The 27,342-nt window shown below is 43.5% G+C and overlaps 1 protein-coding gene across 3 annotated transcripts in view; it reads left to right on the top strand.

Moving 5' to 3' along the window:
• The first annotated feature begins 471 nt into the window (after positions 1 to 471).
• The window catches only part of NOL4L (nucleolar protein 4 like), a 188,479-nt gene continuing 161,608 nt past the window's right edge, over positions 472 to 27,342 (top strand). For 2 of the 3 annotated variants that reach the window (XM_015282618.4, XM_015282616.4), the window contains exon 1: positions 472 to 811. In XM_015282618.4, coding sequence (XP_015138104.2) covers positions 545 to 811 — 267 coding nt within the window. In that variant the 5' untranslated portion in view covers positions 472 to 544. The remainder of the gene's footprint in view (positions 812 to 27,342) is intronic. The other variant, XM_015282617.4, reaches the window with a different exon arrangement.

Below are 27,342 nucleotides of genomic sequence, written 5' to 3'. Positions count from 1 at the left end.
CACAGCCCGGACGGACACAGCCCGCCACAGCCTGCAGGAGGGAGCAGGAGGGAGGGCTCGCTCTTTTTTTTTTTTTCCCTTCCTTCTTTCCATTTTTCCCCTTCACCTGCGCTATCCAGGATGAACGCGGGCGCAGCGCGGGGCCGAGCGGAGATTTGCTAAGGATGGGATTTTAATTCTTTCTCTCCGGCCGAAGCTCTCCCTCCTCCGCCGCCGCCGCCGCCGCCGCCGCCGCAGCCGCCGGGATATCCTGCCTCGCTCCGCCGCTGCGCAGCGCGGAGCCCTCCACCCGCCCCGCTCCCCGCCGCGCAGAGCCCCCCCCGCCCAGCCCCCGGCCGGCCCCCGCCCCCCCGCCCGGAGCGGCACCACCACAACAAAAAAACCCCGCCGGGGGCCGCCTGCCTGCGCCGGGGCTGTGCCGGCGCCCCATGAGCGCCGGGCGAACAGGTGCCGAGTGACCCGGGCGGCCCCGGCCCGGCTCGGCCCGGCCCGGCCCGGCTCGGCTCGGCTCGGGGGTGCCGCGTGCGCGCGGTGCCGGGGGACGATGGAGAGCGGCGACCGGGACATGTACCGGCAGTTCCAGGACTGGTGCCTCCGGACTTACGGGGACTCGGGCAAAACCAAGACGGTGACCCGTAAAAAATACGAGCGGATCGTCCAGCTGCTGAACGGCTCCGAGTCCAGCTCCACGGATAACGCCAAATTCAAATTCTGGGTCAAATCTAAAGGCTTCCAGCTCGGCGACTCGGACGAGGTCAGTGGTGGTGCTGGAGGAGGGAAGCAAGTGCTGTACGTGCCAGTCAAAACCACGGTTAGTAGAGAATCGTCTTCTTGTTCTATGTCGGCCGCCGCAGCCCGCTCCGGGAGCGGGGGGAGCCGCAGCCACAGTTGGCTCCTTCCTCCCTCTCCCCCGAGTCATCATCACCATGTCGCGCCCGCCTGTCACATCCCCACCGCCGCGCTCTTTGTGGGCCCGAGCGAGCGATCACGCGCGGAACACACCCGCCGGTCCCCGCCGCCGCTCTCGTCGCCGCCGTCGCCCCCCGTCCCCCCCGGCCGCCGCGGAGCGGAGCGGCGGTGGTTCGGGGAGGGCCATTGTCCCGCCGCCCGCCCGGCCATTGTGCCCGGCCTCGGGCACCGCCGATGCGCGGGGCAGGCGCCGTGCACGGCTCGGCCGGGGCTTTCCCCGGGATGTCTGTAGCGGCGGGGGGGGGTGGGGGGGGGGGAAGGGATGAGAGGGGGGGGGGGGGTCGTCTTTTTTTTTTTTTTTTTTTTAATTTATTGTTAGACCGCAGCCCTCGGAACGGCGAGCAGCGGCAGCGTGCGCCTGCCTGGCTCCGGTGCTAGGAGCGGCGGCGGGGAGAGGATGCTCAACAAAGGGAGATGGGGTTCCGCATGACCAAATGGTGTCTCTCGGTGCTCTGGTCGGGATTGCGCGAGGCTCGCAGCCGCGCAGCCCCCGCTCGGCCGCTGCCAGCCCCCGGAGGGATGCGGGGCCGCAGAGCGGGGCGCGGGGCTGACAGCGGGAGAGCTATTATGTTGGCTGGTGGCAGCAGCTACAGATTTTCCTATGTAAGAAGATGGGAACGGTTGGCTACAAGTAGGTTTTGCCTATTGAACTCTCTTAATGTCTCATTATTCTGACTTCTTACGCATCGGGTCACGCAAGCTAAGCTTCTTTTGTCTATGTGCGGGGCGGAGGGCGGAGGGGGGGGGGGGGGGGGGAGCGGCTGCGAAAGGAAACCCGGCAATTAAAAATATCCCTGCCCGGGCACCCGGCGTGGCCGAGCGCCGTTCGTTCCCCGGTTCGGTGGGAGCCCGGCGGCGGTGGGCGGCGCGGCCAACGGGGCTCCGTGGAAGCGTTCTGGATCTGGCCGTGACGTAGCTGCCGGGGAGGGAAGGAGCCCGGGCATCCCTCGGCAGCATCGCCCGCTGGCTGCGGGGAGGCCGAGGTGGGAGATTTCGTCGTCGGGAGTTCGTAAATACGAAGACTGAAAGAGAAGGGGAAGCACCGGAGGGAGTCTGATCCCTCTCGGTGGCTTCTGCGCGCTGCCGCGTTCTAGGTGTGCCTATGGGGCCGGGCGCTGGGCCGTCCCCTTTGGCCTGCCAGGGGATTGGCTGCTGACCTCCCCCCTCAGCAGCTGCCCCAGACAAAATGTGATTTGCGATGAGATTCGACGACAAACGGAACGAAAAGTTGTCCCCAACCAAAGTCTCAATTTACGTTGCTATTTTTCAATATCTCTTCTGCTTAACAGTAATAATGATTTTGGAGAGTCGGCAAGCAAGACCTTTTATTCCTAAGACCATTCTTTACCCCAGAGAGTCCAAAGCTGTAAGCAGTCGTATATTTGAGAGTAAAACTGCACTGACAGCCCTACTAAGCAAAAAGGCTATCCTACGTTCTACAACACCGAGTGTAAAAATGAAGGGCTTACCTGGGTTTCTGTCGCACAAGATTCAGTGATGATCAACCTGTGTATTTTCTCTCACTTTCACCTGTCCATGGGAGCTCGGAGGTCCCACCTCACATCCCTTCTTCTATTTTATTCGCAGGTCAAATCCTCATTTTTTTTTTCTTCTTCCTCCACCTATCTTAGCGAGAGGTTGAGCACCTCGCTGGGCTCACCTTTGTTCATTTGGAGGATCACACCCTCAACAGTGAACATTGGTGCATATCCCTATAAATGCACGTATGTGTACTGATATTTGTATGGAAAGAACTACCTCAGAATAACAGAATCTTTTGAGTTGGAAGGGACCCTTAAAGGTCACGTGGTCCAACTCCCCTGCAGTGAACAGGGGCACATACAGCTTGATCAGGTTGCTCGGAGCCCTGTTCAGCCTGACCTTGGATGTCCTCAGGGATGGGGCATCCACAGCCTCTCTGGGCAACCTATTGCAGTGCCTCATTATCCTGAAAAACTTCTTCCTTATATGCAAATTAAATCTCTCCTCTTTTAGTTTGAAACCATTTCCCCTTGCCCTATCACCATACACCCTGCTAAAGAGTCTGTCCCCTTCCTTCTTATCGCCCCTCTTTAGATGCCGAAAGGCTGCTCTCAGATCTCCCCAGAGCCTTTCCTTCTCCAGGCTGAACAGCCCAGCTCCCTCAACCTGTCCACACAGGGGAGGCTTTCCATCCCTTGAGTTACTTGTGTGGCCCTCCTCTGGATGAGCTCCATAAGGTCCTCCTGTACTGAGGACTCCACATCTGGACGCAGTACTCCAGGTGAGGCCTCACCAGCACAGAGCAGAGGGGCAGGATCACCTCCCTCACCCTGCTGGCCACACTTCTTTTTATAGACGTTGATCAGATGCCCTCTCAGTCTTCTTTTCTCAAGGCTGAACAGACCCAGGTCGCTCAGCCTTTCCTTTTAGATGCAGTCCAGGATAGGGTTGGCTTTCTGGGCTGTGAGGGCACACTCCTGGCTCATGTCCAGCTTCCCATCTACCAGTACCCCAAGTCTTTTTTGGCAGGGCTGTGCTTCATCCTTACATCCCCCAGCTTGAACTGATACTGGGGGTTGCTACAAGCCAGGTGCATGACCTTGCACTTGGATTTGTTGAGCCTTGTGATATTCACTTGGGCCCACTGCTCAAGCCTCTCTAGGTCTCTCTGGATGGCATCCCATCCCATGGGCATGTTTACCACGCTGCACGGTTGGCATCATCTGCAAACTTGCCGAGGGTGCACCCGATCCCACTGTCAATATAACTGATGAAGATATTAAAGAGCATGGGAGCCAGTACTGATCCCTGAGGAACACCATTTGTTCCCAATCTCCATTCAGGCATTGAGCCATTGACCATCTCTGGGTACAACCTCTCAACCAGTTCCTCATCCGTCAAACAGTCCACACATCATATCCATATCTTTCCAATTTGGAGAGAAAGATGTTAAGGAGGACTGTGTCGAAGGCCTTACTGAAGTCCAGATAGATGATATCAGTGGCTCTTCCCTTGTCCACTGATGCAGTTACACCATCACAAAAAGCAACAAGGTTGGTCAGGCAGCACCTGCCCTTGGTGAAGCCATGCTGGTTATCTCATATCACCTCCTTCTCTTCCATGTGCCTTAGCAGAGCTTCCAGAAGGATCTGCTCCATGATCTTCCATGGCACTGAGGTGAGACTGACAGGTCAGTAGTTTCCAGAGTCATCTTTTCTACCCTTCTTAAAAATGAATGTGACATTGCCTTTTTTTCCAGGCACCAGGGACTCCATCTGGCTGTCATGACCATTCAAATATAGTTAAAATAGTTAAGTAACCAAGCAGGCATCATAATAAAAGCAAGGAAGGAAAGTTAGCATGACATATCTGTAAGGAATTTCAGAATTTTTGCATGTTAATTAAACAAGGACATACAAAACCTTATAGAAAAGGACTTGCATTTAGGAAAAAAAATTCTCCTTTCTTCTGCTGTCCAGGACAGACCTATTGTCCAACACAGGAGACCACACTCAGCACTCTTACACAGCAGACAGCTCTGAGAAATAAATGCCCTCCTAAAGCCATGGAACCAGCATTAGCGTCCACCCACACAAGGCAGAGGAGGTGTTTATGCAGACCTGTGGTGTAGCAGCTCTTTGTGTGAGGTATGGGCAGTTCAGGGACAGTGTGTGTCTGGTGCTGGGTGCACCCAGAGCAGGGCTGCAGCCCCTGTCCCACTGGTACATCTTCCATTGGTGTACACAGGGCAGGATTTCACCCAGCCAAAAATGACATGTACAGGAGGAAATGTGGAATTTTCACTGGACAGTGATTGTTGGTAAGCCTTCAAAGCTCATTCTCTCTTTCCTTTGACTCATGAATTATTTAAGAGTTGATTAATTTACAATAATTTAGAGACATCCCTACTGTTATTTTTTTCATACCTATTTTATTGTGTACAGTTGAGTTTGTCCAGAGAGAGCCCCAAACAGAAACAGATCCCCAAGCTGTGACTCCCACCCTCGTCCTCTCCCTCTTCTGTGCATCACTTGATCTCACCATAGGTAAAAGTAATTTCAATTTAGTATTAATCACTATTGGCAACACGAGCACTCCCCCTGCAATAACAGGATGGATGAAATTACAAGTTGGACTCTAAAGTCGCAAGCTGGTCAAAAACAAGCAAATAATATTCAAATACTTTGCTAGGAATTATTCTCTCCTTGAAGCTTTAAGATTTGCTGCTCAGCTTTGCTGTCAGCCAGAGAGATTTGCTCCTGATGGTGCTGTAATCCACTGCTGCTGGTAATTAGACATCATTACTGCTGCGTTAAAGGGAAAGAGAGAAGGAGAGAGGACAGGCTGGGGCTAATTAACTACTTGATTCTAATGAAAGAAAGAGAGCCTGATAGCAACTGGGAGGTTGCACCGGAACAGGCTGGATGTACAACACAGGCTTAATTGAAGCAAGGGTATCTTGTAGCCTCACAGTAGCTGGGGCTTGGTGTGCTTTCATATTCTGCGGACACGAGCAGGCTAGGATTTATTCTGCTGTTTCCTCCTCTGGTTGGGAAGGAGCTCCAAATCACAGGCCTGTCTTAAATACTAAGTTTAAGCACGCCAGCAAAGAGAATGGATGGCTGATTATGTGTTGGCTTCATCTATTTTCACATTTGGACTCCTCAAAAGCAACAGGAACAAATCAATTTTTGAATGTTCACATCCCTCTGTGGCCTAGGAGATGCACTGTTGGTCACCAAGCAACAACAGCTCCTGCAAAACAGCCATTTTAGGTCCAGAGTGGGACAGCACACAGAGCAGCATTTGTATCTGCAACTTGGTGAACATCTTGCGTTGCTACTTTTCTGATTGCTGCTATTATCATATTGTATTTTCTTTCATTAGGCCCAGGTTGTGCTTTATGAGAACAGTGAGATGATGCCTGGCCCAGGCACACTGCGTGCACGTGCTAAGCCAACAAATACGCCAAATGCCTGACAGCTATTGCTATCAGATTTTAATGGGTGGTGCTCCCAACCATAAGGATGTGTGGAACTAATGCTAGTAGTATTGCATCTTACCAAGCTGTATACACGATTTTTATGGTGGATTTTATTTTGCACATTTTCTGCATAGTTCTCTACCTAGAATTACATTGATCTGCGGCTGGGGGAAAAAAAAAATTCTCTTTCTCTTGTTTTGCATCTTCCATAGACATAAGTATGACTCCTAAAGTCAAGACTGTTGCACAGATCAGTTACAAAATAATGGCCCAAGAGGGTTCTGAGCAGAACGTATCTTCAAAATAGAATGGCCTAAAGTGACTGAGATACAATTCTGACTCAGAACGTACAGTGTATTAGCAAACTAGTAGAATATAACCTCAGATGCCAGGTTCAGATTGTTTTTATGCCATTTTTACTTTGGAATGACTCTACAGACTTGAACAAAATCCCAAGCTTAATGTACAAATTTTCCTGTGTCTTTTTTTTTATGTTTTCCAGTAATACATATAGAGTGGCCTTTCATTCGGAAACCACATTTTGTCCAGCAGGACCTGGTCCCTCTTGGACTGCCATGAGCAGAACAGTGAGGCCCAACACACGCAGGGCTGTGCTACTGAATCTGATTACAGGATTTAGGGCTTACAAATTATAGGCCAGCCAGGTCTGTGGAACAGGGTGTATCCCAGCCCACCTCGTGCACTGTTAGTGATGAGGAACAGTGATGGGCACATGGGTTTACGGCTCATTTGATTTTACATAAAATTAGTTTTCTTATGAACAATATTGTATCAGAAACAGATCACAGTATAAAATAGCTATATGTCAAAATATGGTGCTTTAAATTATCTTGTTTTAAAATGTGCTTAGTATTTGGGGGAATCTGAAAATACATAGATTTGCTTTGCTGCACTTCTCTCTGGTATTTCAGCCATCAGTATCAAAAAGAAAGAAAAGGGCTTGTCAAACATATATTGGTAGCTCTGCAGTCTACTGAACTGCCAACATGTAACGGGAGTAAGTGCCACAGAAAGGTGATGCTGAGAGTGAGTTGTGATTTATCCCAGGGTATGTTTCCATGGTAGTTTACAGTCCTATTAAATGCACCTTACGAGCTCAGCAGCTTTATTCAAGCCCTGCTGCATCCGTCTCATTTTCCTGACAGCCACACTTTTCCTGTTCAGGTCTCCAGAGCTCCTCAGTTACCCATGCCTTCCATCCTGCCGTTCTTGGGGCTCCCTACAGGCTCTGTGAGGACGGAGGCTGGTGAATCAGGCAGATAGTGCTGGAAAATGGTCCTAGCAGATGGAACAAAAGCAGTTTATACTTGGCAACTCTTGATGTAGGCATTCAGCTCAGTGTTCCTGAATTAGGAGGATAACTGTGTCCTGAAACAGAAAAATGTTAGAGGCCATATCTAAGATGGTATCTGCACGCGCGTGTGACAGAGAGGCAATAGGAAAGAAGGATTTGAGATTTTGCAGTAACAGTGTTGAGCTAGAATTTTCCAAAGAAACGTGAGCCAAAGAGAGTCAATTTTTAAAGAAGGGATCATTTAAAGTTCTCCTTCTGTAATACTAGTAAATACTAGGTAGCAAGTATTGTTTCTGTAGCTACACAGCTGTGAGATTAGTAAGAAATATAAGAAGGCATTTGCTAGTAAGTCACATCTAGAATGAGCTGATAAGCACCAGTACAACCTACTGATAATTTGTCTGATTTTTGAATGGTGACAGTTTGAAAACAAGATAATTTCTGCGGTGTTCACCACTGTTCTTGTTCAATGCTCTAGACAGAAAAGAGATGCAATTTCTAGAGGCTATGCATTTGTGCTCCAAAGGACTCCACGTAGAGAAAGCACTTCTTCCCACGAGCAGGGAAGAAGGCTCGTGCTGGACAGCGCCTGAGTTAAAGATTCAAATTTAATTTTACACTATGGAAATAAATAACAATTGGCTGTTGTCAAACCCAAAGTTTTGGTCTGCTGTACAAAGGAGGCAACTATCATCTCTAGGTTTTGGTCTGAAGGAAGCTATTTGGACTCTGGTATTTCCCAGCACACATGACACTGCTCTTGAGCGCTTGCTGGTAGCAAAGGAACAAAGCGAGCAGGGCAAATGTTGAACAGAGATATAAATGAGCTTGGTGTGGAGAAAGATCATGAGATAGCATGCCAGGAAACATGGATCTCCAGGAAGATCCCATTAGATTTGGCAACTTCCCATGTACCACAGAGCATCACAGGAATCATATATTCTTTGTTGCGTAGCTTCCAAAATGAACTTCGTGGAACATAAAAGATATTTTGATCTTGAATATGTCACTTTAGATCTGTCAGAGGTCTCCCTGGCTTTAAAAACCTCAAGGGATGATACTAGCTGGTGCATGGAAGTTGCTGGAATTGCCCTACAGCAGCAATGAATGAGATTCCTGAAGCTTTCTTAAATTACCTTTTGGTTCTGCTTAAGCAGATGAACCTTACAGCCTCATGTCGACCAGCAAGGTATTTTTAATGGCTTATGAACATAAAATACCTAGGTAGACAAGAAAGACTTGCTAAAAGTTATAGCACTGGACATTCTTCTGGATGTGATGGACTTCCTCAGAGATTATCACTTTAAGCATAGGCAGTTGTCCAGGTTTCTAACTACTTGTTCAATAACTGCAAGCCTCAAAGTATGACAGACTATGTGCATGTGCAGGGATTAAAGCTAGTTGCTGACACTGAATGGTAGGATCTGAACAACTTAGTTGTATTTGTGGATACTCCTGAATTTAAGAGGTTCTTGGTAGCGAACTTTTTACATAATAAATCTAACCTATGGAAGCCTTGACCTCGAATAAACCCTTTTTTTTTTTTTTTTGTTTTCCCCAGAAATATGTATTCTGTAACACCTTGGAAGGACAGTTTTTATTAAATGATCCACTGGAGCTCAAGACAAAAGTCATTCAGCTTTTTTGACTTGAGAAGCTGTAATTACTTCCACTAGGAAAAGAGAGGTTATATGTCTTTATATTGCCAGTAAGGTCTGCGTGTCTGAAATTTCTGTAAATTTTGTTACTCTTAGATTTTTAATACAGTGATAGGTGAATATTTTAGTATTTTGACTGCACTTAAAAAAATAAAAAAAGATTAAATGATGAGGCCACTTGTACTTAAATAACATACAGTTCTAGCTCACCATACAAGTTTTAAATGAATAAGTGTTGGAATTTTTCTCACTGTCGCCTATAGACTTAGACGTGGACTACTAGCAATATGTCAAGTAGGTTTTGTAGAGAACTTTTGTTCAAGGCTGATCCAGAGCTGATGTAGCTGCCATTAAATCATGACCTATCTGTAGGATAAAGCAGAATTGTATTGATACATGATAAATCAGACTTTTGAATGATTAGTAACCTGAGCTAACAGAAGTTGAATAGCTATACAACTATTTGGTACATCAAGAGAAGAACAGCTAAAGTATGGCCAGAGGTTTCAGCAGACAGGGAAGACAATCAAAGAGGATAAAAAGATTTCACAAAACTTAATTTTTCTGTACATATTTTCTCTGTTATGGGTAATGAGGAAGTATGTTTCCGTGGTTTACATTTTTCAGATGATGAAACTGAAGAATTATCATAAAGAGAGAAACAAAGAAAGAGGTGATGGTGAATTGAGATATTAAATTGCAGCAAATCATCAGTACTAATACAAGTCAGAACACTGAAGAACTCAAGAATGAAGTAACCAAAATATTATTAAAATATATCACTTGCCACTACAAGCAGTGATGATATTGGAGAATATCCAGAATGTATTGGAAAGAGAAAAAAAGAGGTGGTAGAAATAACAGACCACTGAACCATATTTCAACACTAGAAAAACAATCAATAAGAAAATCATTAATACTAGGGCTGTTATGTGTCAGTATGAACTGAACCTGGTTGATGCAACTAGTTTAGATTTTACAAGGTTAATTACATTCCTCTTACCTGTCATATTCAGAGGTAATTTTCAGGTGAAAATTTGGTTCTGTCTTCCTTCTGAAATAAAAATAGCCTGATACTGGCTTTACTAAAGTTAGGTTGAAAATTTGTGATGATAGTTTAAAACTGGTGAAAAGTTGAGAAATGGTAGAAAGTGACAGAACTATACAAATGTAGTTCGACGTGCACACATGCACATACATATATGCTAAGAGTACAGATAAAACCCAGACAAATAAAGAGGTTTCAACGCTGAATGGAGATGCAAATTAATTACATTGAGAAAGTTAAGGAGGAATCAGGAAAGAGAATAGAAATATCATAACAAAGGACAAAAGGAGAAATTACTGCAGGCAGTTCCTTCCAGACCATTGCCAGGTGATTTACATCTCATGCCACTGTGGTACTAGCTTTTTGAAAGGAATGGAAGATTTCATTCTTTTCAATCATCTTTAAAATGAATGGATTTATCATAACAACTCAAGGAAAATAGTTAGGAATAATTTTGAACAAATCAATGCATGCATATTGTAATAAGTATACCATTAGGAAAAGTATGGAGAATCATATGGAAAACTTCTTCTTATTAACTAAATGATATGCCCTTGCCTTTAAGAACACACTTAGTGTATTTACCTCATCACTAAAAGGCCAAGACATATGAAAGTTCCAGGGAAGGTAGTAAAGATAATTAAACAAAAGGTGTACTTCTGAATGAAAATTGAAATTGAAAAAATTGAATGAAATACATTTTAATTGGCCATACCACATAAAAAGATGAGCTTTAAGAGAAGATGCACAGTAGAAAACAGATCTGTAAAATGGTAGGGAAAAATTGAGAGAAATGGTGTGGTGTAAAAACTGATGAACAGCAGAAAGAAAATTTAGCAGGTGCCCTTTATAATCCCGTTCCATCCTCTGAGACTCATTTGACAACTATGTTATTAGGTAAACTCAAAGTTAGGCCACTGTTTTATAACCTTAGTGTTGAGGATGGAAAGTCTGCATTGCATCCCTAGGAGAAACTTTAACTGATTCAGCAAAAGCCTCGTCCAAGGATTTTACAGGAGAGTGATAGCTCTGTGGCTCTTGTATGGGTTCTTCATATCAGTTAGCTATGCCGGCTGGAGCAGAACAGGACAAGGTGAAGTTTCAGCCCTTCCTTCTCTGTTTCCTTGGAAGTGCTGACATGCTGATGGCACTTCACCTGTGTTACCTGGAGGCAGGCAGCAGCTCTCTCTGTGTGCTCCTGTAGAGCACTCCAGCCTATGTAGTCAACGTGAGGAAGGGCTCATAGAGTGCGGTGGAAACCCAGCATCTTCCCAAGCCCTTCTCCTTTGTTCTGAAATTTGGTATTGCTGGCAGTCCCAACCATCATGCTCTGGCTTCATGTTCCATAAATGGATTAGTAAGCTTTTGGTATGTTTTCTTATGTTGGTTGAGGCTAGCAGAGGAAAATAATTAGGTCATTAGTGCGCAATGCAGTGGGATGCACTGTATTTTGTTTAAGGATTTATTTGTTTACTTGTTAATTACTGAGCTCTGAAACATCTTTTACAGAATCCCTTGGAGACTGGGACTAGATGGTTTGTTGGTGAGCTTGACAGTGGCAGTTTCTGTGACTTGTTGCTGTAGGGCTATTAGTAGTCTGGAAGAAGGAAGGAGACTGACAAATGTCTGAGCTCCAGTACAGACCTATGTGGATCAGTGTACAAGATTACAGTGATTTATACAGAAAGTTTTCAATTAACCACCTCTATTTTCCAATTTACTTGTGATGAGAAGAAACGTGCTGGTTCCACCTTCACATTTTTGCCTACTTGTGCAAGCACTTTTTGTTGGCTTTTTTTGCAACTATTACCAAACTCTTACTAAGGCAAAAACAAAACAAACGAACAAACAAACAAACACACACACAGGATTATTAGAGAATTATTTACAAATATGAGAGAAAAATCATTCATTCAAACTAATATAATTTCTGAAACACTTTGCTTTTGACAAGCCTGACCAGCATGAATGACATACATCTATTTAGAGGAGTCATCCCATTGCATTTCTCAAGAAATGACAATGGAAAGAAATAAAGAATGTAGCTCATTCTCTTTTCCCTTAATCTACACATATTCCCTTTTAGCTTTTTTATGACAACCTCTGATATCATTTATTCTGAGAATTCAGTGAAGCCCCACAGCCATGGTTGCCAAAATACTAAAGAATTTAGTCAGAGTGAGCAAACAGCTCAGCCTTATTTTGATGAATACGCTATTCCAATGCCAGGCATCCATCTAAAGCTTGTAGTCCAGGCAGACTCTGTTCCAGTTTACCCCTTTTAGTGTGAATCTGGGACTATTCTGCAAGTAGGCAGAATAGTTCTTCAGGGATGTATCTGCAAAAAAACAGGATTTCTCCAATAAATAAATAAATAAGAGTATTGTAAACTCATTGGACAACAACATTGCTTTTTAGAAAACCTACACAAATCCTCCACTTTGTTCTACCAGTGTAAAAGGCCTTGTTACTATTGTTTTGGAGTAACTGAGGGATAAGTTTGGCATATGGTAAGCTTTTGGTGAGTTACATTTCTACTGGAGCAAATAATAAGTCAATGGAAATTAAGCTATCTCTAGAACTAAATAAAGCTGGTTCAAATAAAACTACTCCCTTCCTTTTCAGTTGTCCTTCCAGATAACGAATTGTAACATTTCTTTATTCAAATCAGTCCAGTTTTGGTGAGATACATGGGATATTGAGGAAGCTGTAGAACTGAAAATATTCTTAAAAGAATATTCCTACTTGCATCCTACATTTTCAATTCAAACCAAAAGGGCTGTTTTCAAAACCTGAGCTAAAAAAAGAAAGAAAAACGCATTGTTAAATAGGAGAAAGCAGGTCAAATTTCTTTAATAAAAACACTGTCTTCTCTGCTATTTACATTTCAACATTAATAAGTTTACAGGTAATCGCCTGAATTCTATTTTATTTTTTTTCTAAAAATTTGTTCCTTAATCAATGTTGTCAGGAAAATTTTCAGGATATACAAACTTCAAACATTTTTACAGATTTGCTTTATTGTGTTTGCTGCTATTTGAAAGCAGGCAGATGAACAGTGCTTGGTGTGAAATGTTCTGTGAAAATACTCAAAATGAAACAGTAACTGGCCTGGTAGATCCAAAGGGTAAACTAACAGATCTACAAAAGAGACGAAAAATTGTAGCTGTAAATTGTTAGGAAGAATTAAGCTGTTTAAATCCGAGAGCTCCAGGACCAGTTCTGTCCTTCTAGCTGTGGTGTCCCTGTTCATTGCAGGGGAGTTGGACTAGATGGCCCTCAGAGGTCCCTTCCAACTCAAAGGGTTTTATAAAATCCCCTTGAGGGACAGGACAAGCAGAAAACCTGTGGGTTTTTTTTTTTTTTTTTTGGCACAAAGATGATGCCCCTGCTTTGAAGGTGCTGTGCAGTTCTTCAGTGACAGTCACTCAGAAAGCACCCACCCAATGCATTCAGTGCTCTATGCAGTCCATATTGCTTGGCTGGGCAGCAGTGGCTGGGATCTCAATGTGATATCTTTGAATAGTTCTTCCATTTGTAAAGAATAATTTACCTGTAACTGCTAGCCCTCTTTTCCATAAGATACTACAATGCCATAGAACAGTGCTTAACTAATGTATAAATATGTTTATGAAACATATAAAATCCCACACAAAGGCTTAATTTCAGCAAGGCCAACATCAGTTGTAAAACACTCCTGGAAGCAAGCAGCCCCCACTCCTTGGTACAGTATAAGCTTCTGCAATACCAGAGCACTGCATGAACAGCTCCCTGCTGCAGAAATCAGCTTGACCTCCGTCCTTTAAACTCCCCATATCCAGTACTAAAGGCGTATCTCTTATCCTCTCCCCTTTCCTACTAAACACGCACAACGCATACGCTCATCCTCAGTCACGCTGCTGAAGTAGTTTGTTTGCTTGGTTTTAAATACTCTCCCATTTCTACAGATTTTTCATTAAAACATGCACTATGGGGAGAATTCAGATCTCTTTCCCATTTCCATGTTCTCTGAACTATATTTACATTAGAGAAGCTCTGCTTCTAATAATACTGAAAGAAAAGCCAGACGAGAGAACAAATGGGGTAAAGTGTTAAAGCAAATAGAGGATAAACAAACTTTCACTTAATAGTTCCCCGTGAGCTCATACTAAGGAAAGTAAGTCAGCTTTGGGAGGGGTGGAGGCTGGGGAAAGTCAGCTCAGCCTGGAAATGCATACTACAAACTTCAGAACAACAATAATAAAGCTAATGAAATAAACCAAGCAAAATAAGGACGGTGCTTCCTGTTGGTTTGGTAATAAGACAACTATTGATTTTCAAAATCAGTATTTATGCAGCTAAGCATACCTGTCGGCCACCAATAAACACAGAATGACTGTGAGATATTAATCATCTAACAATTCAAACTGCCTGGAAAATGTGAGGAAGATAAAGCAAGATTACTTTTTTTATTGTATTTTTCACTGAAATTTCATATCAGAGGTATTTTGAACAAATTCTACGTATCTTCCCCAGTATTTATTTCAAATCAGAGCTTAGTAGTCAACATTTAGCTTAATGAGTATCACAGCATGATATAGCAGAAAGAAGCTATGCAGAACATTGCTAGACACCAAAAGCTTGTCTTTATACAGATATGCAAATCCTGAATAGAGGGGCTGGCCATACCTCACAATTTGAATGCGGATACGCTCACTGCTGTACAACAGCCCTGATATCAATTTGATGGCTGCAGAGCTACACATTTTCTTCGATCCTCATCACTTGCCTTTGCTGCTGCAGATTATTATTTACTAATAGATGCAGAGCAGTTTTTTCCTTATGTTGCCTTTATTTCCAGACCTTGAGGCCTGCAGCTTCTCATTTTGAATTTCAATCCAACGGCAGGTGCCAAGCTTCAAATGTATATTATCTATGGGCAGTAGGCTCAGCACATTTGTGTCACATCAGCTGAACTGAGCCGCTCACTGGGCTGGCTGCATTTTAATATTTTTAATCTTTCTTTGGAAGGCATGCTATTTTGGTGAGCAACCAAATGCAGTCGAAGCTGTACACAAGAGGAGATCTACAAATGGGTTTCTAAATGTAGACTTCTGTAAAATTTAAAACACCACCACCACCACCAACAAAAAACAGCCAACAAAAACACAACAAAAACCAAACCTCAAAAACATGTAACTGGAGAACTTATTAGGCCCAATCCGCCCACAGCCATCTGGAGCAATAAGTTATCTATCTTATTTATCTAAACAAAACTTGGGACATGACATGAGCAGAAACGCGGTGAATGAGTTGAGCTGAAATAATTTGTACTGTAATCTTCTCAAATGTGCAAGGCCAAGAAGGCTGAATTTTAAGAATTAGTAAATGACATTACCATAATAATGTGAAATAGACCATTTTAATGGCAAAAACTGTTCCCACTGAAGTCAATATCAAAATCCCACTGACTGCAGTAGTAGTGGGATCGGTCTGCTAAGTAGCAAACCATGCTTTTAAAAAATCAATACTTCAATTTTACAAGGTAATGTGGATAGCAGTACAGTGGCCTATTCAGAGACACTACTGCCTGTGGATTTTATCTCCCTGATAATCCCGAGGTTCAGCACCTCTCATGTGAATCACGGTGAGGAAAGCCGTTTTGAGGCACGTCCACTGACCCTGGCCAAGAGATGCCACTCTCCGTGGCATCTGGTGGCAGAAACGCCCCATCACAACCCTTCTTACACATCGTCAGTGCACAGAGGCGCCCTGAGATGGGCTGGCTTTTCATATCAAACCAAACCATGACAAATACTGGCAGCATTTGAATATTTTTTGGCACATCACGTATGGCTGTGAGCTACACGCCACACATCACAAAACAAAAGACACGCACAGGTTTAAACGGAGACAGACTACAGACTAGGGAGAAGCCCCGCTCTTGGTGAGGCCCCACAGAATACATCGATGCTCAAAATGGAGGATCTGGAGCCTCAGGGCAGGCCGTGCCCTGTCATCTCCTGTCTAGTGGTAGCAGAGAGGAGGAGAAGCCACGTGCTCCCATTGCGGCCGAGGTTCTGGGGGAAATTCAGGGGAAAGCCTTGAGATTTGGCGCCGGCCAAACGAGGCGCAGCAAGGCTGACTCTGACTCCATCGGACATAATGAGTGCACCGGTTCAGCAACCGGCAGACATTTCCCCCACCCCTCCCCCTGCAGCCATATGGTACAGTAAACAGCCACCATTGAGCCGGGTTTTTATTATTATTATTATTGTTGTAGTTTTGGTTTTTTTTTTTTTTCTTTTTAAATCACTATTCTTAACATTATTTTTTTTTTCTCTGCCCCCGTGCGGGGGCGCAGAGCCGCGGGCGCAGCCGGGCGCCCCCTCAGGCACGGAGGGGCCGGAGCGAGACCGCTCCCCTCTCCCCGGCCCATGGCTGCGCGACTCCTCCGCCGCTCCGTGACTGCATGCAAGGCCCGGGCTGGCATTGAGGGCACGGGGAGGGGGAGCGGGAGAGGGTGCGGCCGCGCCGCCACCGCCTCCCCCCGCCGGTTCCTATAGTAACAGCGCAATACCTCTGGGACACGCGCACACACACACGCGCACACCCGCCCCTCACGCCCACTCGCGGCAAGGGGGGAGCGGGCATGGACGTTCCCCCCCCCAGCTCCCTCCCCGCCGTTCCCATGGCGACGGGCTGCGGCAGCACCTGTGCGGCCGTCGCAGAGCGGCTCCCGGCCGGCCGCTCCCCCCTCCCGGGCCCGCAGCGGGGCCTCCTGCCTGGGCTGGGAGATGCGCCTCTGGTGGCCGTCGTGCACGGCCGGGAGCCGAGTGACTGAAATTGGAAGGCGAGGGGAAATATTAACGCGAATGTATGTTCTTGGAGAGCGGCCCTGCCTGCGCAGGAGGTTATCCCTCCTAGTGCACCCATAGTAACGGGATGTTGGTGGGGATGTGCTGCAACAGCACGCTCTCTGATTCATCAGGGTGCCCACAGCAGGCTTGTGCTGTGTTCGTGTGGTGCGTGGGCATCACAGGCAGCCATGGCCAACAGTTTGGCCTCGGGAAACCCCTGTTTCTGGAAATAAGCCCCATGTTCCCCAGGCAAATTCTCCGCACTGTGACATGCTGCCCCATGAGACCCTGTCGGTAGGTACAGGGCTGCCCATCGTGATGTGCCATGGTCGGCGTGAGTCGAGGTGAAGGGAGCGAAAAAAACCTTATGCTGCTGCCTTTGCCAGAATCCAGTGCTCAGGACAGCTCCTGCTGACCAGCCCTGTGTGTTCATAGCTACATAGTGTTTAGAATCATAGAATATCCTGAGTTGGAAGGGAACCACACACATCACTGAGTCTGACTCATGGCTCTACACAGGACCACCCAAATCCAAACCCTATGTCTGTGAACATTGTCCTTGAACTCTGGCGGCTTGGGGCCGTGCCCACTGCCCTGGGCAGCCCACCACGCTCTGGTGCAGACCCTGTCCCTAACCCCCAGCTGCCCCTTCCCTGGCACAGCTCCATGCTGTTCCCTCGGGCCCCGTTGCTGTCACAGAGAGCAGAGCTCAGCGCTGCTGAGGAGCTGCAGCCGCCATGAGGCCTCCCCTCAGCTCTTCTGCTGTGGGCTGAGCAAACCCAGAGACCTTATACATCCTCCCTTCTAGACCCTTCACCATCTTCATAGTCCTCTTTTGGACACACATAGCATAGTACACAGTTCCACCTATCACTGAGGAGTAATGCTGCTCAACTTATGGCTCTCAAGGTGTTGGATGGGCTGTTCTGGGCAATAAAAATCATTGAGCATGATTGTGATGGGAAAATGTGATCTCAGCTCTTTGACACACAAACATTAACTTGCTACAGGGGGTTGGAGCTCAGTGATCTTTAAGGTCCCTTTCAACCCCAGCCATTCTACAAATTCTAAGATTCTGTGAAGTCAGGTCTGCACTTCTGAAAAAGACCTGTGAGTCTCTTGCTCTGTGCAGCTGGATGAGGCAGTCTGGCAAGAGCCCCGGTCAGGGTGGATGCACATAGCCCTGGGCACCAGAACAGGTTTATATTCTAGGGGTAATATACAATATATATATATTTGTTAGCTTCAATAAATGCTGGTCTGTGTGTCTTTGAATACGTCATCAAATCCCTATCGGGTGGGGAACTCCCATTGTCTTCAACAGTATATAGATGACACCTAATAGGATAGTAACGTACCTGACCAATAATAGCATCACTCGTGAAAATAACATCGAATTCCTTTGTGAAGAGCTAACCACAAAGCCCTATTTGTATCCTGAAGATGTTAGTGTACAAAAGAGCAGGAAGCTCTCTCTTCCTGCATAGATGTTAAAATAGCTTAAAATTGAGTGTTATCAATGGTTACAATTTCTTTGCAAGTCCTATGGTGTTTGTCATTTTTTTTTGCTTGAAAAATCTCATCTACAGTCAAATGCTTGTGTGAAAATTCTGCTTTTGTCAGACAAAAAAATCAGACAAAAATCATTTAGTAATCCTCCCATCTCTATAGAAGAGACTGTCAGTTGTAGCAGTAACTCCCTGTCAATTCTCAAAATCTCTCAAGGACCCCACGTATGTTATTATCAACTTTTGACTGATGAATGTATAACATGCCAGTGGTTACTGTGGTTACAGAGACCAATACTGTTGATTTGTAAAGCTGTAAATGGTCAACAACTGCTATTTGGGAACTTTCACTTAAAAGTCTGCAGAAGTCCCAAGTGGGGTTGATGCCCTGCAGACTTTCAAGGCAATGCTGAATAAGACCCTGTGCAACCTGATCTAGCTGTGCTGCTCCTTTTCATTGCAGGGGAATTGAACTCAGTGGCCCTCAGAGATCCCTTCCAACTCCAAGGATTCTATGATTCTCTGTGTTGTGTAATTAAAAAATAGGGAACTAAACAACCACTATTTTTTAATTTATTAAATCACAATATTTTTCAGACCAGGTTCATTAATGTTTAATGCTCCAAATCCAGGTTAAATAATTATTCTTAAAACAGAGGCCATCAGTGTGAAAGATAAGAAAATGAAAGATATGAATTCAACCAAATCCTTTCAGCATAATGCCTAGTAAGTTCTTTGAAAAAAAAAAATCAGAAGGTGCCGAAAATAAAAACAACAGGCTAAAATTTAATTAAATAGAAATAATGCTGTATGTATCTCAAATTATATAAATCTTAGCTTTGTAGCAGGAGAGTCTCGAAGTTTCAGGTTCTGAGGTTTAGGAATCAAATTGTGAAAGCATTATATAGAAAAAGTTGTGTGACTATGCTGATGCATACTGAAAGGCTCTGGCAAATGAGAGCCCTGCGGTGAATGACTTGCTGAAGGCTGTACTCACCAGGTGCTATCTTATCCAAACTGAGGGAATTCCTTCTGCTGCAACCCTGAGAGCACAGGAGGATCCAATGTGGAAGCATCATGAATGTTTCACTTCTTGGACTGCATAATTCTAATAGCTTGACTTGTGTGGGACCAAATAAATGGCTGTAATACCTAGATCATCAATAGTACACGAGGATTAATTCACATAACGTTGCAGGTGAAGTTATACATAGTATCAGATGAGATGAACAAAATGGTTCCTTGCTCTCTAATGACTCACAAAACCCAATATAGCTGAGGTCACAGAACCAATATCACTGAGGTCTGGAAAGGATGAAGGCAAACAATAGGATGCAAGGCTGGATGCTGCACCATCTTAATAGTTTTCTTTATTTTGGTGAATGTGCAGAGCAGAGGCAGATACACTGGATGGAGAATGCATGGCCATGACATAGAAGGGGAAACAGGGAGACAACAAACAAACAAACAAACCAAAACTAAACAAAAAACAGAAAAAGGAGCATCTGAGCAGAAAATTTATCAGGAGAAAATGAAATGAAGCAACGCTTTTTGCTTCAACAGCCAAAATGTGGGGGAGTTTCAGGAAGATACTTATTTTGTTTTTTATACCAGAAATCGTAATGTATGTTTGTCAAAAAGCCTGATGAGAAAGTGTTCCTGACCCATGGAGAAAGAGAGTGCAGTGATAGCATTGTGTTGTGAAGTACCTTCAGATGGCAGGTTACTGTTAAAAGTGACTGAACAAGATTGGAAATGGTAGTAAATAGATAGATGGAATAAAACCCCAGACAGAGAATGAAACCCCATCCCAAACACATTGTACCAGCTGCTGACAGCTACCTCAAGGGTCTGTTTGTTTTTCTCAGGCAATGGCTAGCCAGCCTGCCATGCCAGTAACATATTATTGAATCAAATTGAATTTAATTTCACACACACGCATACATAAAAACAAACATACATATTTACCAGACGTGCAGCTGTGCCTGATGTCTCCCCAGAAAACTAATGCCAGGATACATGCAGAATACCCCCAATGAAAAGTTATGCTGGAAATGATTTGATTTGATGGGAAATTACTGTGTCATTTCCTTTCAAAGACTGTAGCACTCAGAATGTAGTACTGTAATAGGCTATTTGCAAGAACAGAGCATGGATTGTCTACAGAGTCTTTTAACATCTTGTAGGTGCCCCATGCTTCTTTGCCCATTGTAGATGCAGGATTTTGAATCTATGCTTTCTCTGGTGGGGGAGAATTGGCCATATCTGTGGTTTGGGTAGCAGGTGTGATTCATCGGGAACGTAGCAGCGTATTTCTTAGAGCAGACAGGGCTTAAGTGATGTGGATACAGTACATATTCAGTCCACACAGCTGACTCCATCTGTTGGTACAAATGCTGCAAAGCCTTTTAGGATATTTGAAGTTAGTGACTGCTATAAAGGGCGAGGGAATGAGCGCGTACAATGTATTTACAAAGAGAGAGATGTGATGCAAAAATTCACACTACATTGGTGTCCTTGATTTTCCTAAAAGTTTCATGATACACAAGATCTCCTTTTGCAGTGTGTCTTGGGAAATGTAGTCCAGGAAGAATCAAGCCTGATGGAAGGAGAAGATGAAGCTCTGAGACAAGCACGTTGCTGCTTCGTGTAGGCACAGCAGCGTCTCAGAGGATGCATATTAATATTGAATTGCTGCAGAAAGAAACAAAATGTTTCCCTTTCAAATTGCGTTCTTGATAGCATTTTTCTCTACAGATTAAAAAATGTTATCATCGGTGTTGTCAGCAAGATGAAAATCTTGGCTCTCCTTGTATTGTAGACTTGAGGCTTTAAACCCTCAGCTATCATTAAGGTGGTTGTGAAACTATGATCAGCTTTCTATCAGCTTTGTATTATCTTTGCTAAGAGGCTAAAACTGATGACAGTGTATTCCTGGTCTTTGCAGACAGAGCAAGATTGTAGAAAGAAGTGAACAACGTGGGAGCTTGAGTCATAGTTTATTGAAATCAATAAGATTCTTCAATGGAATTCTGAATTATGTTATTATTCCAGAAGAAAAAAAATTCTGGACATCTAACAAGAGAAGCTGTATTTTAGCAACTGCAGGAGCAGAGCAGGGACTGGGAACTGTAGCAGAGCCCTGAGGAGGGGATCACCTGTTTTTCACTGTCACAGAGATGCCCTTTCTGGCTCTCTTTATCTGCAGACATGATCTCATGTGGCAGAGGGGCTCTCCCTGAGGTGTGTCCTGGGGAGTGTTAGCGTAGTGCCTGACTTCCAAGTGAGCATAACTAAGGAGCAGTGGCACAGCAGTCTACAAACATTCTGTAGCAGGCTGTTCCCGGAGGCTCATCCAAAGATTCCGTGCTTACCTCTGCTAGTCTATAAAACAGTCATAATAAACAGACATAAAACTTGACTGCACAGACTAGATCATAAACAATATTAAAAAAATCCTATACAATCAGGGGTAAGTGACCAGATGATTTTTCTTTCATCTGTAACATCCCTGATGTTGTAGAATACTACTCATCTCAAGAGATCCCATGGCACATTGCAAGCTAAGCCATGAATTACGACTGGCTCTGGGGTGGATGGCCGTATCAATCAGTCAGGCTGTACTCAGCATGTGTACATAATGAGAGGAAGAGAAACATTATTATCATTATTATTATTGAACACATCCGAGCGCTGTATCCCATTATCTTAATACACACAGTATTCACAGAGGAGTGAGAAAATGGGCAAGTCACTTAATACCGATGAATTATGGTTTTGCTTCAGTTTGAACAGACTAGTTTAAAGTAAGATTAAGACATAGAGCGCCAAATTCTCATGAACCTGATGAATAATGTAGCCATTATATTGTATTTAACACATAATTGAATTCTAATGCTATCTTTCAACTTTTTCTTCCTGTTCTGGTAAACAGCTGAGAAATTTGAAACTTTAGTCTTTTTGTATAAAGAAAGTGCAACTAAGGATACATTCATAAAGTAAAAAAAAAATGTTAATATACTGCTGGGTTTGCGTTTTGTTTCACAGAGTGGTAGTAATAATTGTGAAGATCCTTATAGTTTGCATATTAACTGCTGCAGATATGAAGGAATAATCACAGAATTTAATTATACAGAGCAGACTATTTCATCTGCATCTTTTCTTTCATCAACTGTGCTTTACGTATACTAACATTAGCATGCAGAGCAATACTGTACGGTAGTAAATTTACGGGCATGCGTAGATTAGGGCAGAGACTTGCAAGCATCTGATTAATAGGGAGTCCTTAACTTGCAAATACTCTGATTTCCTGTCTTTTATCATGCACCACATGTTGGGTAAATCAGGCTACCTACTTATTCAAAGCACCTATTTTTGAAGTGCTGTTGAGGAAGTAAAGTTTTCGTTCATTATTTGTATGTTTGTTTAATTCTGCTAAAAATAGGAAAGGGGTGGTTCTCTCAGCAGATTAGAACTGGAGTGTACCTACTGTCTTCACTAAAAAATTATGAGGACAAACCCTACCCTTTGCACACTAATACAGCATTTGCAAATCTGAGGTTTTAATTTGCAATTACTGTTGTTTTGAATTGCTTGCTGTTTAGGGCGCGTTCCAGATTGGAATAAAATTCTTGTAACTGAAGGTCCAACCCCTTTCTACCTTGAATCTGTAGTTCAGACATCTATGTTATATTCATATTCATATTCAAAGCAAATAAAGGAAATAGTTTGAGCCAACTCTCCCGCTTCTACAGTCAGTGATACAAGTGCATATTAGATAAGATTGCAAAACATATAAAATTCATGTAGAGGCATATTGTTCAAGTGTAGGCTTTCGAAGGAGGGGACTGCTATGAAGTGAAGGCCTGAAGGAAGGGCACAGCAAGCACGAACCCAGTGAATTTCATTGCCAGTGGCAGAACAGACACAGTTTTTATTCCCAGCCCTCCAATGAGTGGTGCCCGAGCATGCCTGAGAGAACATGCACACAGTCTCTGTGGAAATTGCTAACCATAAATCTGTTTAAGCCCTGAAAAAAAAAATAAATAAGAAGGGTTTGGAGCACATGAGGAGCTGTGAATAGACTGAAAGAAGAGCAGTAGAGAGAAAAAGAAAAACAGTGGGAAAAACGTGTTTTATCTTACTACTTCCATAGGAAGAACCAACATGACTCCCACAGACATTGAGTATTCTCAGTTTTCAGAAGGGCATTAAGTAAGGTGAGAAAAATTATATTCTTATCCTTATTAAAACATGTTGATAAGAGTTTATTTGGAGAAAGTTTCAGTCTACTGGATCTTTAAATAAGTTAAGGATAGCCTTTAAGATGGTTGTATCCTCTTAGTGCATAATGCTATAGGCCAAAGAGAGTTTGGTGGGCTTTCATGAAGGTTCATCATTAGCAAGTGCTTTCTATCACACAGTTTCAGTATAGTACTTGATACAGAAGAATGTTCATTATTAAAAGGATTACCAGAAGGGTTTTTAAAAGCTCCCTTTTTCAGTCATCACCACCTTTTTTTTTTTTTTTTCCTTAGATTCTTTTTAGATTGCAGTGTAGCAGAAAATTAATTGGCAAGGTGAAATTGCAGGCCAGCGCTGAAAATTTATCCTAAGCAAAGCCTGGCTAATATTGACTTCAGTGTGCAGTAGCAGCATGTTTCTGCTGAATGGTGATATGAACTCTCCATCTGCAGATGTCAGCCTCCTAACGATCCTGCTGGTCAGGGCTGAACATATGGCTGAGCAGTGTTTTTCAAAACTTGCTTCTGCTGGCAGGGATTGGCCTCTTCATGCTGTGGACTTTGTTTACAGTTGGTAAAGAGAGGAGGAAGAAGAGGAGAAAAATTGGTGTAAATGATCTGTCTGCAGTGGTGCTGCCTTGCAGAAACACTGGGCTTTGCATCTGGTACCTGTTCTTGCCTAGGTAACCCAGGAGAGAAGAGTGCTGTTGTAGGAGTGAAAAAAAAAATAGAATTAGGCAAATGTAATTTAATTAAAGATTAAGCCTAGAAATGAGCTGTTAAAGAGCCCCATACAAGTCTGTTGAGGTCATTTCATTTTGTAAAATGTGATCTGCACACACATTAACAAATTATTATAGAAAAGGCAATATTCTTTATTTACCAACTAATTTAGTTCTATGTGCACTATTGAACACACAAGCCCTCCCTCAGGTCTGACATAAAAGCAGTATATTTTTAGAGTGAAAACTTTTGCAGTCCTTTTAGTGAATTTTCCTGAAGATCTCTGTTAGGTATTTGGTTCGCGACATTTGCTGGCTACACTGAGAATTTACTGTCAGCATCTGACATGCCATTTTCTACCTCTGTTTCAGACCTGATGGAAACACTGTCTAACTGATGTTTTGCCAGAGTTTTCTAGATCTTGTGTCCCTTCATCTGGGAACAGATCCTAATTCTCTCTACAGTTTCTATTTCACTTATGGCCTTAGTTCATCAGGGCTGCGATGTGAGCAAAATTCTTCTGAGGAGTGACTGAGGGAGCTGAGGTTGTTCAGTGTGGAGAAGAGGAGGCTCAGGGGAGACTTCATCACTCTCTACAGTTCCCTGAAAGGGGGTTGTGGCGAGGTGGGAGTCAGCCTTCCTCCCCACCTAACTAGCAATAGGAAAAGAGGTAATGGCCTCAAGCTGCATCATGGGAGATTCAGGTTGGATATTAGGAAAAATTTCTTCTCTGAAAGTGTGGTGAGGCACTGGAAAAGGCTGTCTAGGGAAGTGGTTGAGTCACTGTCCGTGGAGGTATTCAAGAAACGGTTAGATATTGTTCTAAGGGATGTGGTTTAGTGGGGAAACATAGGTGGTAGATAGATGGTTGGACTGGATGATCTTTAAGATCTTTTTCAACCTTGGTGATTCTATGATTCTCTGATTCGATCACTGTGTGTGCAAACAGAACTCTGTGCCATGCACTCAGACCTTTGGATGCAATTTTGTGCTAATCTTACAGATGAGTGACCAAAGGCCTGTAAGCCTGATCAGGTAACATTGCTTGTGTAATTACAGCAAGTCCCTTCATAATCCCTTTTCACTACTGCTTGCAGAAATCTAGAGGGACTTCCATTTCAGTTTATCCTCCAGGAAATTCCCATCTCAGAGATATCACTTTGCTCCCACTCAAGCAGGCAGCTTTCTCCCGGAGTAGGCAGTATGCTGGCAACTAAAACAGAGAACCAGCTCCTGGTTAGAGCATGGTGTGTGCGGAAGGCTGCTGTCCCTTTTGGCACTGGGGCTGCAAACAGCTCTCTTTCTTCTGTGCCCATTGAACCAGTCCTGGGTTGTGTCAGAATCAAGGCTCCTTATGGGTGATATAAAGCCACTAATGATTTCTCATCCATTCCTACCATAAGCTGCCTGTACAGCACCAGTGCAGCTGAAAAGCTGATCCCTGGTGCCTTTACTGATGTTACTAATGAGGTTACCAATTAATGGCACCTAATGGTCTGTTGTAGCAATGGTTTTGGTGATGGAGACAGCTGTCCTCCGGGAACTGTGCTGAGACCATGAACTCATTTTGTGTAAGCAAGTGAACAGCTGTTGCAGAAACATAGATGGGAGAGATTAGGTCACACACTTCATCCCTGCCACCCCAGGGTTATTCCTTGCAGCTCACAGCAGGTGGAAGCAACTCGAAGGGACAGAAGCCCTTGCTGGAGCTGAGCCCGGAGATCTAGACAGAGTAACACCATAACCTACTAACAGTCTTCTGATCCAACCCATTACCCTGACTTTTCGGAGTATTTTACAGATTATGCAGGCTTTTAAAGCAATTTATTATATATATGTTTTTAAGTGTTGTCACTGAACAGTGTTGATCTGTGGTGTGGTAACCTGATTACAGTACGTAACTCTTGGCACATGCATAATCACATTATTTATTAAAAAAGCTCCCTCTGGGAACACCCTTGCATCAGACAATTAAGAGTATGTGGAAGATAATTCAAAAATACACATTTAATTTCATGGGCAGCACTTTGGAGCAATGAGTTCTCACCATTTATACTTCACTTCAGTGTTAGGTTACTTTGGGCGTACAGTAGTTGCATTTCATCAGTCTGAAAAAAGGTGGCATTATAGATCTACATTGCATTCCCCTACTGCTTGAATACCTGTAAAGTATAGCACACTTTAAAATGTAAATGGGCAAGTTTTGAGACATCAAAGGAATGTGAAGAGTTAATATTGTTAGTAGATCTACAATTGCTGTTTCCTGAGCTGATGACAATACCAGAGATAATAATAATAATTAAAAAAAAAAAAAAAAAGCAACAAAACGAAACACCAAAACATATCAAACAGGACCACTTTAGAATCCTTATTCATCAATTTTACTACCCTCTGTAGTCAAAAACAAGAGAATTGTTTTATTCTGGTAACCTTGTTTGGGACAAACAATTATTGTCATTCTCCCAAAAGAGATATTTATTATATGTCATTGCTATTCTAATACTTATCTTTACATTCAGTCTTACAAATAATAAAAGAGTAACACGTTATTTTAATGGGATGAATTTTCACACATTTTCATCATGTTTCGTGGTAGAACTAAAGTCTTGGCAGTTTTTTTTTTTAAGCTTAAAAATGCCCTTTCTTAGAATTCACACAATTATAGAAAATTTTGTTGAAAGTCCCTCATACTTAGACGAATCTTCTAATCAAGATCAAGAAGAAGTAAATGCATTAAGACTTTGATAATGAATGTGAGATGAAGCAAAAACTTTAGATAAAATTCACCTGTGTTGCACTCCTCCTCTTTGGTTATCCTTAATGTCCTAGCTAAGTGTCCTACCTTGTAGCTTACAAAACAGTGGGTTTGAAGTGAACAAGCGAAAAGTGCTGAATATTTCCATAACTTAAGTGAATATTAAAAAAACAAACAAACAAAAAAAACATTTCAAAGACAAAACTTAATTATTTCTAATAGAAAATCACCCCACCAGAAAACAGACAGCATCCTTCAGAGAACAGGAATTGAAAGTCTGGTTAACATTTTCAAAGAAGGAAATAGCTGTCACTTTTC

Source organism: Gallus gallus, chromosome 2 (assembly GCF_016699485.2).
Source record: "Gallus gallus isolate bGalGal1 chromosome 2, bGalGal1.mat.broiler.GRCg7b, whole genome shotgun sequence".
Lineage (NCBI taxonomy): Eukaryota > Metazoa > Chordata > Aves > Galliformes > Phasianidae > Gallus > Gallus gallus.
Note: the sequence above shows the minus strand (reverse complement) of the source record. Positions and strands in the feature narration are given on the sequence as shown.